The sequence below is a fragment of the Pituophis catenifer genome, unplaced genomic scaffold (assembly GCF_029215685.1).
Source record: "Pituophis catenifer annectens isolate HBS135680 unplaced genomic scaffold, rPitCat1.0.hap2 SCAF_3, whole genome shotgun sequence".
NCBI classification, from domain to species: domain Eukaryota; kingdom Metazoa; phylum Chordata; class Lepidosauria; order Squamata; family Colubridae; genus Pituophis; species Pituophis catenifer.
In genome coordinates this window covers 88,788,272-88,805,378 of record NW_027256883.1, presented here as the reverse complement: position 1 = coordinate 88,805,378, position 17,107 = coordinate 88,788,272, and the positions used below count along the sequence as shown (strand labels likewise).

The 17,107-nt window shown below is 37.8% G+C and overlaps 1 protein-coding gene across 1 annotated transcript; it reads right to left on the bottom strand.

Moving 5' to 3' along the window:
* Positions 1-1,682: 1,682 nt before the first annotated feature.
* On the bottom strand, positions 1,683-16,156 carry LOC139316044 (carboxymethylenebutenolidase homolog). The gene is made up of 5 exons (XM_070942599.1): positions 15,942-16,156; positions 13,424-13,531; positions 8,923-9,065; positions 4,379-4,470; positions 1,683-1,905 (listed from the first exon to the last, which is right to left on the bottom strand). Exons 1-5 carry the CDS (start codon positions 16,154-16,156, stop codon positions 1,720-1,722), a joined length of 744 nt encoding a protein of 247 aa, XP_070798700.1. The 3' UTR covers positions 1,683-1,719.
* Between the last annotated feature and the right edge of the window lie 951 nt (positions 16,157-17,107).

Below are 17,107 nucleotides of genomic sequence, written 5' to 3'. Positions count from 1 at the left end.
TCCAGAATCTTCCCTGGTATTGAGATCAGGCTGATGGGTCTGTAGTTTCCTGGCCATCTTTTCTTTCAATGTTACAAACTACCACAGTTATCAGTAGAATGACAGCTGAACTAAAACTGCTGCTGCTTCTGCTTTGTTTCTAGTGTCAGCCAGAGGGAAGGGTATATCAAAGCTTCATAGTTGAGAAAATATTGGAGAATGAGACTGGAAAGCAAAAATCTGCTTCAAAGCCATTGAATTATTTATCCTTTGGTGCATTAAGACTATTCAGCTGGCTCCAGAAAGCATGCCCGATTAAGAGAGCTTCTTGAAAATCTTAATGTAATTTGCACTGAAATTAGATGGGTGAGGAATATCTTGGAATACAAATTGCCAACCAGGAATATGTGTTTTTGCATTTCTAAAGACAAATTGTTGAAGGCACGCCAAGTTCAAATTTGATTTAATTGCTACATTGTTTTTTTCACACATTACTTGTGAAGTGTTTCCTTATAATTTTTACTGTAAACTGCAAACAAGTAGATATTTTTAAAAACAAAATAGTAAATGGGAGTTAGAGCTTGATTAAGTTAGATTGTTGAGCTGTCAGATCATATCTCATGCATCATATCGCATATCTCTGCATACTTTTAATGAACTTCCACAATTTATAGCTAGTTATACCTCCATCTGCCTGGTAGTGGGAAAAAAACCTCTTTCCCAAAGTTAGTGTGAGAAAATAATGTTTACTTGGATATATATTATTTAAACATTAAGTCAAATTATACCACCAGTTCAAGTGTTTGTTATTTAGTTTCAAAACTCTCAGCTTTAAATTATTTGGAGAGATAGAAAATTACAAACATCTTATCCCTTTGTGTTTTTTTTTAAAAAACCTATGCCTTATTTTTACTTTGTGCCTTTTTAAAAAGTTGGTCTCCTCCATCTTTAAAAAAAAGATTGTATTATTCATAGAATCATATTGCCTTGGAATAAGACAAAATTTAATTTGAGACGGATTCCAACTTTGAATCCATTGCTATATGTTGCATCAGAGATAAATATTTGTTATCATTGATTAACTACTACAAAGCAAGACTTAGAGAAAGATTTGGGGGGCAAAGTCTGTGTCTTCAAGGTGATGTCTAATTTGAGTCTAGAGACCAGCACAAGCAAATAGAAAATTAGATGTTTGCAGCCCAGATGTTATAGTGGTAATAGAACCATGATGGAAAACCTAAGGCATGCGTGCCAGAGATGGCACACAGTACCCTCTCTGTGGGCACACAAGCCATCACCCCAGTTCAGCTCCACCACGCATGCGCGCAAGCCTAGTTTTCGGGGCTCTGTCGCGCATGCGCTGGTGTCTGTGTGGAGGGCACGCAGTTTGGGCACTTGGTCCAGAAAAGGTTAGCCATCACTGCAATAGAACTAAGGTCCAAAGCTAAGTGTATCAATGCTGAAATGCTGAATATATTCAATATATTTACACAATGATAATACAGTATATAATATAGGAAAAATCTTCAAGTATGTATAATTTCCATAGAAGTAATGGAATAATACAATAATGAATCCAGTAACAACAGATATTCAATGGTTAATATTGCCATATCTTTCAAATGCATTTTCCCTTCTTCAGATTCTAATAGGCAAGCCTACAATTTTTACAATAAGTTTTTTTTAAACAAATAAAGGGCATTTTGTTGTGGAAGTTGGAGGACTATGGGATATGTCACTTTAAAACATAATGTATCTGTTCAGCCATTCTATTAAATCCTTTCTTGCTTCTTCGGTGTATGGCACATCTTTTGGTTTTGTGTCTTCAGGCTTACACTGTGCAAAACCATGAACTTGTCCAGGATATACTTTAATTTTATAGTTTACTTTACAATATTCTGCAAGTTTTTCTTCCAGCAAAGAGATCTGTAGCAGAAAAATATATATGTTATTTATGGTAAATTTTAACATTACATTTTTAAAATTATTTGTTCATATGTAACCTGGATTCTTGGACAATTTTGCTTAAAAGTCAAGGCTACCTGAAATGTAGTTAACCAACAGTACTTTACCATTGATTTTATGACCTCTGACTTTTTAAAAAAATCATATCCAAATAGAAATATGCTTTCTGCACCTAGTGATAATGCAGTTGGACAAGATGGCCCCTGTCAGGCCAAAATGGCTTCGGCCAGATCGGCTTCAGGGTTGACAGCCCCAAGAGATCCCTCTCAACTTTGCAATTCTTAAATTTAATTCCTCGAATGAAATTGCTAACCTGGGACCCTCGTGCAATGTAGTCAAAGATTCAACTAGAAGATATGATGAGTAGCAGTGGTTGTGCTTTAAAAGGAAACCAGGAAGCGGTTCTCTTTTTTCCAACACTTAGGAAGTATGGGATACATATGTATCAAGATGTCAGGCTGACGTGGAACTGAAGAAGGTAGATGGAATCCTATGGCATTTTGGATCCTTATATAACAGAAATATGATGGAACATCAACTCAGACTTAATCTCTATGACAAATACAGGTAGTCCTTGAGTTACAGTGGCAGTTGGGACTATAATCTCTAAGCAATGTGGTTATAAACACAATCTCACATCATCAATCCTGGCAGTCCCTGTTGACATTGTTAAGCAAGGACTGTACAGGTTGTTAAATGAAGACCTCAGATGATTGTATTGTGGGAAGAGATGCTGAAACCATGTCCCAGTCAAGCAAGCCAGCAGGCAGGCTGCCAGAATATGGGTAGGTGATGCGGGTGGGTGCTACAGAGTACCCGTGGGTACTCTGAGTTCCACAGGCAGGCACTGCAGAGCTTGGATAGACATATAGGTGCTCTTGGCCAGCACTAGGGAGTGTGGAGGACAAGTGGACCACTACAGAGTGCAGGCAGGCAGGTGCTACAGAGTAGCAATAACAATAGCACTTAGACTTATATACGGCTCCAGAGTGCTTTACAGCACTCTCTAAGCAATTTACAAATGTCTGCATGTTGCCCCCAACAATCTGGGTCCTCATTTTATCAATCTCAGAAGGATGGAAGGTTGAGTCAACCTTGAGTTGGTCAGAATTGAACGGCTGGCAGTCGGCAGAGTCAGCCTGCAATACTACATTCTAACCATTGCGCTACTACACCTCCATTCTCCATGCTACTTGGAGGACTCCTTGGGAGAAAAAGCAATGGGAATGACTTGCAACCTCTTACTTGCTTCTTCATTGACTTTGCTTGTAGGAATCCAGGAAGGAAGATTGCAAATGGTGATCATGTGGCCGCTGGGATGCTGCAGTCATGGTCATTGCAAGTTGGTTGTCAAGTGCCCAGATTGCATTCCTGTGACTGGAGGATGCTGAAATGGCCACAGTTTTGAGGACGGTCATAAGTGCCCCTTATCCAGTGCTGTCATAAGTTTGAATGGTTGCTGAATGAGTAGTCCTAACCAGAGGACTACTAGTCCTTATACCACAGAAACATCATAATTATTTTAGTCTGTTCCTTTTGAGCAAACCAAATTCTGCAGATCAAGTGTGGGCAGCTCAAGAATTTTCAGTCCTTGGAAATGGGGTGCATATCAGTGGTGGGTTTCAAATTTTTTAACTACCAGTTCTGTGGGTGTGGCTTGGTGGGCATGGCATGGCTTGGTGGGCATGGCAGGGTAAGGATACTATAAAATCTCCATTCTCTCCCCACTCCAGGGGATGGTTACTGCAAAATCCCCATTTCCATCCGATCAGTTGGGACTCAGGAGACAGAGAATAAATGGGGGCCGGGCCACTCAGAGGTGGTATTTACCGTTTCTCCAAACTACTCAAAATTTCCACTACCGGTTGTCCAGAACTGGTCAGAACCTGCTGAAACCCACCTCTGGTGCATATGCGGAATGATATTGTATAATACCTCTGAGCACACAATGAGTAGAATAAATGCTTTGGAGTAATTGCACCTTGTATTGCAGAGGAGGTTTCTGGGAAAATAGCACATTTTAGCTATCTTCTGCTTGTAAGCATGTACTTTGTCAATGATAGTCCTGTCCCTACTAAAAAAACCCCACCCTGCTAATTATTATCCATGCTAAAAATCAGGCGGACAGGAAAATATTAAATTGATGTCAAATGTTTCTCCCTCTGTGCAGGAATTCCCTTCTTCCACATAAACACTATGTAGCAGGGATAAATAGCTGTTTTCAGCTGGGGCTCCAGTACCTCATTAGTTGCTGCTAGCTAAATGTTCCCACTGGTAATACTACAATAAGAGCAGACTCATTATTTTTCGGAAGGATCCTTAAATGAAAATAAGGATCCCCTGCAATGCTTATTCCTCATTTTCACTCATTCGCTACGTGTGTTGCAGAGATATCAGTCATAAAGCTGTTTACAAACTGAAGATAATTGTTTACCTGTTGAAGAGAAATTGTATGATCTTTCTCGCCAAAAATGAAAAAGGTTGGATTCAGTAAATTATATCTAGTTTCAGAATCTCTAATAATTCCTAAAAGAAGAGAAGTTACATTAAAACTACATTTTTCAAGGCAAACAATAAAAGTAGAAAACAAATACTCCATTTACCTTAATTATTATGCTATTTGATGATGATGTAGACATTTTAAGGTATAATTGGAAAATATAATAAAAATATGAAATGTTATTTTAGATTCAAGTGGTTCTGCAGTGATTTATGTTGTTACAGTTCCAATATGAGCCTCAGGGCTAAGGACATCTTATATATACCGTATTTTTCACTCCATAAGACGCACTTCCCCGCCCCCCCCCCCAAAAAAAGTGGTGCTGGTCCTTTGGTGAATAGTAGCTGAGCCGCAGCGGGGGGGGGGTTCTTTTACAGTGCTGAATCCCACCTCTTCTGTCTTTGTCATTGCCTCAGGAGTCAATAGGCAGAGTTGGCACATGAGAGGAAACCTATCTGTGGTCCTCTCAGGCTCCGCCTGATATATATTTTCTTATCTTCCTCCTCTAGACCTAGGTGCATCTTATGGTCAGGAGCATCTTATAAATACAGTACTTTATTCATTAATTTTGAAAACAGCACTTAGTGCCAGCCAGTTCCTGTAGTTTCTATGATACTGGTGTATCCCCAATTCCTAGAACGTACTAAATTATACTGGTATATATCATCTGCCATAGTCCTATTATACCTAATTGTATTATTTTCTGTGCAGTATACCAGTTCTCCTTCAGGGAATTGGTCTAGTACTAAAGCAGAGATTGCAAATCTGCACCAGCTTGATATGTATAAAAAAAATTAAACTTTCCACAATTATTTGAAGAACATGAGTTGTAAAACATTTATAGACTTTGTATTTGGTTTCTAAAGGGTATACACTCTTCACAACTCAAAACCACCTATGGAACAGTCTAAAGAATAGAGAAGTAACATGTACTATGCAAATATTATAATATTCAGTCTTGTAAGTGAATCTACAAAAATTTAATAATTTCAGTCATCATGTTTACTAATCTAGCTGTCTTTGTCATTTATGATGTAGTGATGAAATAAACTATTTTTTATAAAGCTTTCCTATCTGACCATCTGCTAGTATTTTTATTTGCCAGGGATAATCAGGGAGAAGCTATTTATATTTTTGGCATAAATAGATGAAAAATGATTTTAATAGCATTAAGTTGGGATAAATCGAATAAACTATTTTTGTTACTTGCGATAAGAAAATTAGCCAAGGCTTTGACTGCTTCTGTTATTTCCACTTTTTGAAAAGAAATATCAATATGCTAGCCAAAGGATATATTCCTGTATAAAGAACATAATCTTTTGCATGTTTACTTCCCCTTCTACTAGATAAACACATGTAGGATATTCTCCTGGCTATATCTGTGCTCATGCTGGCTTGACACAATATTAATTTAAATGATATCCTCTGACTATACCAATCCTTTGCTGCCGTCGCATCTTACTTTATATTTCAGAAAAGCACTTTCTAGTGGGTGGGTCTTTCTGAACACGTGTGTGTGTGTGTGTGTGTACGCTCATGCACACATGTTGTTGGTTAAGGAGGCTATGAAGGTTTTTGAGAGCTTGGATTACAGCTTTTCAACCTTGGTGGCCTGGAAAAATTGTGAGACAACCCAAGAGAATATCCTATATACAGTCAGGTCCAGAAATATTGGGACATCGACACAATTCTAACATCTTTGGCTCTATACACCACCACAATGGAGTTGGAATGAAACAAACACAATGTGCGTTAACTGCAGACTTTCAGCTTTAATTTGAGGGTATGTACATCCAACTCAGGTGAACGGTGTAGGACTTACAGCAGTTTGTATATGTGCCTCCCACTTGTTAAGGGACCAAAAGTAATGGGACAATTGGCTTCTCAGCTGTTCCATGGCCAGGTGTGTGATATTCCCTAATTACCCCAATTACAATGTGCAGATAAAAGGCCCAGAGTTCATTTCAAGTGTGCTATTTGCATTTGGAATCTGTTGCTGTCAACTCTCAAGATGAGATCCAAAGAGCTGTCACTATCAGTGAAGCAAGCCATCATTAGGCTGAAGAAACAAAACAAACCCATCAGAGAGATAGCAAGAACATTAGGCGTGGCCAAAACAACTGTTTGAAACATTATCAAAAAGAAGGAATGCACCGGTGAGCTCAGCAACACCAAAAGACCTGGGAGACCATGGAAAACAAGTGTGGTGGATGACCGAAGAATTCTTTCCCTGGTGAAGAAAACACCCTTCACAACAATTGGCCAGATCAAGAACACTCTCCAGGAGGTAGGTGTATGTGTGTCGAAGTAAACAATCAAGAGAAGACTTCACCAGAGTGAATACAGAGGGTTCACCACAAGATGTTAACTATTGGTGAGCCTCAAAAACAGGAAGGCCAGATTAGAGTTTGCCAAACAACATCTAACAAAGCCTTCACAGTTCTGGAACAAGATCTTATGGACAGATGAGACCAAGATCAACTTGTACCAGAGTGATGGGAAGAGAAGAGTATGGAGAAGGAAAGGAATTGCTCATGATCCTAAGCATACCACCTCATCAGTGAAGCATGGTGGTGGTAGTGTCATGGCGTGGGCATATATGGCTGCCAATGGAACTGGTTCTCTTGTATTTATTGATGATGTGACTGCTGACAAAAGCAGCAGGATGAATTCTGAAGTGTTTCGGGCAATATTATCTGCTCACATTCAGCCAAATGCTGCAGAACTCATTGAATGGCGCTTCACAGTGCAGATAGACAATGACCCAAAGCATACTGCAAAAGCAACCAAAGAGTTTTTGAAGGGACAGAAGTGGAATGTTATGCAATGGCCAAGTCAATCACCTGACCTGAATCCCATTGAGCATGCATTTCACTTGCTGAAGACAAAACTGAAGGGAAAATGCCCCAAGAACAAGCAGGAACTGAAGACAGTTGCAGTAGAGGCCTGGCAGAGCATCACCAGGGATGAAACCCAGCGTCTGGTGATGTCTATGCGTTCCAGACTTCAGGCTGTGATTGACTGCAAAGGATTTGCAACCAAGTATTAAGAAGGGAAAGTTTGATTTATGATTATTATTCTGTCCCATTACTTTTGGTCCCTTAACAAGTGGGAGGCACATATGCAAACTGCTGTAAGTCCTACACCGTTCACCTGAGTTGGATGTACATACCCTCAAATTAAAGCTGACAGTCTGAAGTTAACGCACATTGTGTTTGTTTCATTCCAACTCCATTGTGGTGGTGAATAGAGCCAAAGATGTTAGAATTGTGTCAATGTCCCAATATTTCTGGACCTGACTGTATATATAGCTAGTCCTCGACTTACAACCATTCATTTAGTGACCATTCAAAGTTACAACAGCACTGGAAAAAGTGACTGTTGACTGTTTTTCCCAGTTACGAGCGTTGCAGCATCCCCATGGTCACGTGATCAAAATTCAGATGCTTGGCAACCAACTCAGATTTGTGACCCAGGGTCATGTGATGACCTTTTGTGACCTTCTCACAAGCAAAGTCAATGGGGAAGCCAGATTCAGTTAACAACCGTGACAAGAACGAACATAATGGGGCAAAACTCACATAACAACTCTCTTGCTTAGCAACAGAAATTTTGGATTCAGTTGTGGTCATGAGTTGAGGACTACCGGTATGATTATTGAGGATAAGCGGAAGCAAACATGCATAAGATGATCTTGTACATATTTAATAATAAAACAGGAATATATATTTTTTCATCTTATTGAATTTTCTTCAGTTTTTCTGTGAAAAGTGGAAATGACAGAAGCAATAAAATTGTGGGCATTTTCCTTCTTCCCAGGAACAAAAATAGTTTACTACTTTACAAAAACCTACAATAAAAAATAGGAAGCATAGAAAATAGTAGAAAAAAAATAGTATTTTTTTTTTAAAAAGCATTTTTTAAAAGCTGATTTTAAACAAACTTCTATTTGTAAGGCAAGAGTTAGAGTCATTAGGCTATGTCAGAACACATTTTTTTAAAAGGAGCTTTAGAAAACATTAACCGGGTGATCACTGACTCAGCTGAAAGAGCAATCTTTCCTCTGTCAACCGTCTAATGAATTGCAACAGTTATTCAGGAACAAACCGAAGCAGATTATTTGAAATGGATAAAAGCCTAAAGGTGACATAACATATAAATGTGTACTTCAAAAGTGAAATACAGCAGAAAAATGCAACCTGAGGTCTCAGACAGTGAATAGGGTGATAACATCCATTTTTTCCTTCCAGAAGAAATTGTGTGCCTGTCTGGTAATGGGGCAATTAGATAGCACAGATATGCCCCTTGTTTGAGAGAGAGAGAGAGAGAGAGAGAGAGAGAGAGAGAGAGAGAGAGAGAGAGAGAGAGAGAGAGAGGAGCACTCAGTTTGTAAAAAGTACTTATATAGTGCAGTTTATCCTTACAAACAATGATTTCATACTGTTCAAATTGAAGAATTAATAAGTGTTCTTTTTTACCATAGAGGGACACTCCAGCCTTTAATTCAGGATTTGTTAGCATCACGTGATGTACAGCCATTCCACCCCAGGAAAATCCAACAATACCAATCCTGATTGCATTATACTGCTCTTTTAAATATTTCAAGACCGTATCGACTGTCCTAAGAAAATGAAATGCATAAACAAAAATGACATCTTTGCATGTACGTAAAACAAACTACACGGTTATCAAAATGTATCTTTCCTGCTTGTTAAAAACAATTCTTATAAAACATTATCCACTCAGGTGCTGGTTTCTTCAGAGGATGACAATACACAACCAAGTTAAGTCTTCAGAATGGATTTTCTGAAATTAAATGCCAGTTGTGAACAACTTATTGTTGTATTTGGTACTCATTTACAAATAAATGCACCAATGACCAATACTGATCATATTCTTGAAAGCTGAAACCCACATGAATTGAAACTTTATAACCTGCATAACTACAAAAGAATCCTGGAGCCTTATTGTCCCTTTGCTCTGCTCAGTCACTTTTACAGAGAATTAGGTTTTTTAAAACTGTTCTTCTGGTCGTTGTCCTTTAGTTTGGGAAGCTCTCAAAAATCTTCTTTGTGTTCAGAGAGTCAAAAAGCAAAGATAGGTTGTCTTGGTATTGGAGTATGGTTTAATTTGAGTTGAAGATGGCATGTGAAATGCCTTGCTCATGCCCCAACTTCAGGGCCGGATTTAGATGAAAAGAGGCCCTAGGCTATTCCACTTATGAGGCCCTTTCACCTATAGTGAAAGTGTAATTTTAATTTTGCTAACAATTTGAATGTAGGCCCCTCTTGATCTTGAGGCCCTAGGCTGAAGCCTAGTTAGCCTATAGGAAAATCCGGCCCTGCCCAACTTGTTACTTTTAGCTATCATTAACTGCTTAACTCCACTGAATTCCATCCTAAAGGAATTAAAAATGCAAAGTATCCAAGAAAGGTGTTCTCAATAAACACAATTGGCAACATTCCTGGTCTACAGATTCACTTGAAATGGTGTCTGATAAAATCCATTGTTTGATAAGACATAGTACTGAACTACCAGTATGTTTTACTATTATGGACATGTTAAATGTTAAAAGCATGATGTACATTTCTTGAACTTCCAATAAATTTTAAAAAAAATAAAATAAAATTAAAAAAATACCTTGATACTATTTTAAATCTTTATGAAGATGCCTACTTTTAACTTGCATAGTGAGATTTCAGTGTTCACTGGTGATTCTGTCACATTAAGTACAAGCATTTTAACAAGAGAGAGAGAGATTTAAAATCACTCTGTCAGTGATGGCTAACCTTTTTGTCGCCATGTGTTGAAAGCGTACACGGACGCTCAACAATATGTGCGCGTGCCGGCACCCATAATGCAATGCGCCCCCTGTGCATGCACACGTGACCCCCACCCACACTCCCCTGTGCATGTGCACATAACACCCCCCCCCACATCCCCCCACGCATGCACACATGACCCCCCCCTGCTCCATTTTGGGCCTAGAAGGCCTCCCTGCTGTTACAGGTGTTACGTCTGCCTTGTATGTAGCTTTATTCCTCTTTAGCATTCATCTCCATTGTTTTGTGATGCATTTCCTGCCTCTCTAGGATTTACCTCTATTTGCTCCTGTGAGGCACTTCCAGTTCCTGTTGTATATATGTATTTATATTCTCGATGGCTTGTACAGCTTTTTAGCTGCATTTTGATTAAAACTATTTGAAACATCTGCAGCCTCCTGGGATCAAAAATGGGCCGGGATGCTGCTGCTCCCCCCGTGCTCCCCCCATCCCCACGCATGCATTCGTGTCTCCCGCATGCGCCCTACCCCCCCTCCTGAATATCAGGTGGCTAGAGGGAGGCACACATGCGCAGTGGAGCTTAGCTGGGCAATGGCTCGTGTGCCCACAGAGAGGGCTCTACGTGCCAGCTGTGGAACATGTGCCATAGGTTCACCATCACAGCTCTAGGTTAAAAGAAAGCCATTAAATAAATATACTGTATAGACAAGCAAGAGAGGAGGAGGAAGGAAAGAAGAGAAATGATACTACAGTATCTTTTTTTTTTCTACATGCAAAACAATGCAGTATAGGTAGACCACAATTTACAACAGTTTATTTAGTGACTGTTCAAAGTTAAACAGCACTGGAAAAAGTATGTTATGACCATTTTTCACACTTATGACTGTTGCAGCATCCCCATGGTTATGTGATTCACATGTCTCACTTAGCAACAGAAATTTTGGGCTCGAAGTAGTCAAGGACTACTTGTATGTGTCGCTATATAATTTATATTTATTTATTTTTTACATGAAAACATTGCTTGCATCATCCTTCCCTCAATCACATAGTCAGGTTGTTCAGTTCACCAATAAAAATGGTACAGCTCCACAAAGATATGTAAAATCATCTACAAATCCAGGTGTAACTACTGTTGTAGTAACAGTAAAAATGTTTAGTGTGTGATATATTTTTCATTTCCCCCATAGATGCAATCTTAGACAGATAATAAAGCACTATTCACGCACTACGTCACAGCAGGTGTCAATACCTAATCAACCTTGGCTGATGTAGAAAATGCAGAGTAATTGGACAGAGAAAATATTTTGGAAGCAGATGAACAAGAGGTTTTTAGCTGAGTGAATAAGGAAGAAAAATGATGAGAGAAATATTGTAGAAATGTGTATAGAAATAGTAGTTATATCTTTCAGAACTGAAATAAGAGTTTTAAATGTTAATGTTGAATCATGATAAAAATGACGCCATAATTGTTGAGAGAATGTGAATGCTTTAGGTGTGGGTGGCATATGAAAGAATGACTGTGTAACTTATTTAAAGTGAAGACTGCATCTCTGCCAAATGATTAGAATAATGGCATTTTTGTTTTGTTATACAAACAGAAAAGAAAAAAAGTGTAAAATCTATTGGGGCATTAGTTTATTAAGAATGCATGGGAGAATATTTGACAAATTTCTGACTGAAAGTGTGTAAGTGGTGACAAACAAGTCTCTGAGAAATGCTGTATATATCTCTTATACAAGGAAAGGAATGTAGAGATTTTGCTTCTCAGCACCCTACTAAGAATTGTATAAATATCAACATTCATTATATATTGGTAGTTTAGAGAAAGTATGCTATAACCTGAATAGATTGAATAATGGGACATTTCATGAAAATTGGGAATTGAAGATTGGTTGCTAAACATGGTAGGAGTGCTATACAGTATGTGAGAATAAATGGAATAGTGAACAGATGAATTTTGAACATGGAGTAAGACAAGAATGTGTATATCTCCTTGCCTGTTTAACCCACTTATGCATGAATGGATGTTTGTTTTGATGTTAGAGACGTTCGAGATAAATTAATATGTTCTGTAAGCAGATGAATTGCTGGCCAGGTACAGTAACCCCAATCATAGTATAATATTTATTAAGGATGAGAACAAGATATGTTTTTACGTACATGAATAGAACAAGACATGTTTTTACATGCAATGCTTGGTTCTATGTGGTACCTACACTTTTATGAATAGTGTATTCTCAACATGGCAAAGTTAGATAAAAATCTTGAGTGCATAAAAAATTAAATCTGTTTAAAGCGGTTGATCGCATTCTAACAACATGAGGGTGAATCCTTTCTTATATGTAGCATAAGCCATTGTTTCTTTACTCCCTTTCTATGATTTAATGGTAATTTTTCTTTCATTTCTCAAATGTGGAATGGCAGCTTGTTGCTGATATAACTGACATTCCTGTCTTGAGAAATTCTGGCTTCCATTGTGTATAATACACTGAAGTAGTTTGATCAGATGAAGAAAACGATCAAAATTGCAAAATAGATAGATGATGAAAGAATGAATTGGCCAAGATAAAGGGGAAAAGCAAAGAAAATCGTGGTTGAATGCAATCAATGAGATCCTCAACAAAAAAAAATGAGAAGTTTAAAAAACAATATGCAATGTAGAAACTGGTGCAAATATAAGGGGAAAGCAAAGATAGTTTGCAACGACAGAGTGAAGTGTAGTGTTAGAGTGAATGGAATTGGTATAAACTAGGTTTATAGTTCCTTGTCCTTTAATTTATTTGCCTACTACTACTACTTTTTTTTTTCTGTGCTTCACCTAAGGTGCTCAGTAATTGGCCTGCATTTGAATCAGCATCACAGAAGGCTAGAAGGAATCTTGGAGGTCTTCTAGTCCAACCCTGTACCCAAGGCAAGGTTGTTTATCCTGAAAAGAAGTTGTACGATGGTATGCAAGTATGTATGCTTTGGTGAATCCAATATAAACAAAAAATCCTAAAGAAACAAAAACATTGATCCTTCTTTAACTGTTGTGAACCTAAGGCATATTTTATCTTAAAGAGTATAAAGGCTACAATTTTCTCTTCCCACTTTTTGCTTGCTTTTCCATTATGAATAACTTTCTGGTTTAATTAACATGTTTTCTTAATGAGACACATATCAGTTGCATTTACTTTTAAATAAACACTAATCTTACTTGTCCACTTTCATGGGATCTCGATCTTTTAACCAGTCTCCAAATTTCTGCCAATGATCACTGGGTGTCCAAGGTACCTTTCCCAGAAAAAAATCTGGGCAGATGGTTCTGTAGAATATTACATTCATAAGTTACTTGAAGGTTTCTGTGACAGATTAATTCTCAAGCTATCTCTTTAGTTCTCCCTTTATTTTTCTGCAGTAGTCTAAGTTATCTAAAATATTTTAAGTGTTATTCGTCTCCAGTCAATTCTATACAAATATCACTGCATTAAAACAATATGTATTTACAACAACATAGAAACAAAAACACACACACATATACAAAACAAGATCTTAAGAAGTTAACAAGCATGAAGATTAGATAGGTAGATATTTATTAAATTTATATACTCCTGACTCCCAGTAACTCTATAAATTGTTTTTTTAAAAACCCCAAATCAAAATATTAAAGCTAACTACTAAAAATAAAGTTAAATAACACATTTCTAATTTTTAACCTATCCAGTGATTTTCTTACTTAGAAGAAATTTCCACTAAATGCAATTAATTTAATGCTTACATCATTATTTCTTAAACCTTTTTCCTCTCAGGACTCTTTCTCACTTTTAAAAATTATAGAGGACTCCAAAAGACTTTTTGTTTCAAGGGGTTATATTGTATTAAAATTTAAAATGGGCATATTCATTGCCACTACCACTTTTCATGATTATTTAATGGGATTTTAATATTGTATTATTTTTAATATTGTATTATTTTTCAAGGTAGACTGGCAAATAATTTTGATTTTGTGAACCCATGAAAGGGTTTTGGGGGAAATCCAGATTCCTAGGACTACACTTTAAGAACTCTGGTTTATGTAATTATTTATGATTGCAGCTTTAGTGGATATGATAATAATGATATGCATTAAGCCTTTACATTTGGACATAAAGGAGTTATATTTCCTGGCAAGCGACACCGTCTAGCTGGGAGATTTTGTTAAGCTTCTTGGTCCCATATATGCAGGTGTAATATATATAGGCTTGATTCCGTCAAAATTAATTTTGCTTTAGTGGGGAAGCTGTAAACATGAACTAAACATTTTGTTGGAAAAGGAAGCTGAATGGTTTTAAAAATTGGGGTTGTTCTTAGGGCTCTGGTGCACTGTTTGGCTTCTTGTGATTGGGAATGAGAGGATGACAACAGCCTTGGTTTGGATCACAGCTATGAGGCATCTATGCACATTGATCCTGGATGGCTCCTGATTTTCAGAAGAGGTCTGGACAATATCTCAGTGTAAGAGAGTACCACAATAGGAAAATTGTGTGAATGCCCCAAACACAGATTAAGAGTTTTCTTTAAGGATTGCCTAATGGCAATAATGCTGGCAAAGTGTAGCTATTTTTCCACCCTTACTGCATCTGCAAAATACTAAGCTGTGGCCATTTTTAGTATATCCCAGTCCATTGTGGGTAAGGAGAGTCCTAGGGAACACTTACAGGTCTGCTGTGTGGGCTGCGTGGACTGTTCTAGGCATCAGTTATATAAGTCCTTTGGATTTTCTCAGGGATAGAATCTGGCTCTATTGGTTCTACGGATTTACCCAAGGAATGACCTTGCCTGGTTACCTCAGAAGAGTTTTTACCTGTTGACTCTGATGAAGTGGACAGACTCCTTGGAACCATGAATTTGGCCATTTTAGATCCACATCCCTGCTAGTTGTTTAAAGTCTTCTAGGAGACGAACTGAGATTAGATTCATGCAAAGATGAATATTTCTTTGCAAGAGGGATAGGTTGGTCTACCTTGAAAGAACCAGATATCTTCCCCCTCCTTAAGAAGCCAAAACTCTACATGGCATGGCACCAGACTATTTGTAGAACTGCTTGTCTCGTTAGTCATCTCGTTAGTCCATCCCAACAGTTCTAACAAGGAAAACACACCCTGGGTCCCTTCCATTAAACACTATTATCTTGTTGGATACCCAGGACTCATGCCTTCTCTGTGGCAGTGCTGCCTTACAGAACAGCTAATAGCCTCAACCCTATTTGCCTTTCCTTGTGCAATGAAGAGCTGGCTGTTAAGCACACTCTGCTGGCTGAGGTTGTTTTATTATCAGTTGAAATTGCTGTTTATGACCTTCAACATTTGTGATTTGAAGTCTTTACATTTTTAACTTACCATGCCACCCAGAGACATTGCTATAAGACTTGCACAGTTTAAATAAATGACTACATGTATGCTTTTCCTTTTTTAAAAGTTGTTGCATTCCTGCAGGGCAGTGTTGATTACATGAGCTAAAGAAGAATATCTCATATCTCTATTTGCTATGAGGCAATTCTAAATTAGGTCTACTATATCTAGACTGACAAATATAAATGCCATTAGATAGCAGCAAAATAAATGCCTGTGTCTCTTTCCTGCCATCTAAAGGCTGGTCAGACTGTTGTAGCACAGGTATGGTAGTCCTCACCATTTATCACTACCCTGACTATACATTTTTTTCCCATTCTTGAAATAAAAGGAACCCTTGCTTACGTGTATCCATTAGAAGCAATTATATCAGCAACATATCTTGTGTCTGGAAATTGCCACCCAAATATGTCATGAACCAAAATCACAGCTGTGTTTGTATCAGAAGCAGGTTGACAAACATATGCTTTGATGTTCTGAATTTGCACTTCCTGGCCACGCCCTTCATAATTCCTTCTTCTTCCGATATCATATTGGAACGGCAAATCTCCACTGGTCATTTAAAAAAACTGAAAGAGAAACGCAATAATTAATCTTAAACTCCACAAAAGCTATAAAAACACCAAGGGCATTCCAGGTGGTAACAGAAAGAAAAGATTAAAATGGAATCTCACTGGCAATTATGTAACTTTTCAGATTTTGTCTCTTTAAAGTTGTCAGGAAGAAAACAACTTCTTTTATCAGGAGGAGGAATCAGCTACTCCCAAAAAATCAGTGAGAACCCTACAGAATGTTGCCTCTGACAACTTTACTTATAAGGAGAAGAGTTGGAGTCAGCCAAAAAAAAAAAAAAAGTTAATTAAAATTTAAGTAAAGCAAAAAGATAAACAGCCTGAAAAAAAGAGAGAGCTGGTCCATAGAACTGCTGAGAGACAGAAGTGATTAAATGAGTAGCATCAACATTATCTCCTCCTGCAATTAAGAAAAGAAGCCAATGCAACATGAAAGGATAATTTCCTTGTCACAGCCTTGAATCCAACTCTGTTTCCATTTTGTTGTTAAAGATGGGAACTTTCCACTTCCATATTGCTAGACATGGCCCACGTTTGATGGGTAAGGCTTTCATGTTTAGTTTCAGGTTTTGTTATTAATTAAAAATAACAGCCCAAAAGTCATCAGATGCAATTTTCCTCTGCATAAAGATTCTGTGCAGAGATCTTTGTTCTAAATGTTTCTGAATGGATCTCATGACACTGAAAATTTTCCTTTCTTGAGTGTTCTATCTTGCCATATTCAGATTATGACTGATTCCTGATAAGAATCAATGGCAAAAAGTTTTATTTTAAAAGGAATTGATAGTGGCATTGGCTGAACCCATGTCCACAATGTAAAGCAGAGGTCCCCAACCTTTTGAACCTCAGGGACCACCAAGTTCATAATTTTAAATTTTGCGACCACTAATACGAATCCAGCGTGCCGCTTGCTGAAGCACCTGGACTCCCAGTGACGGG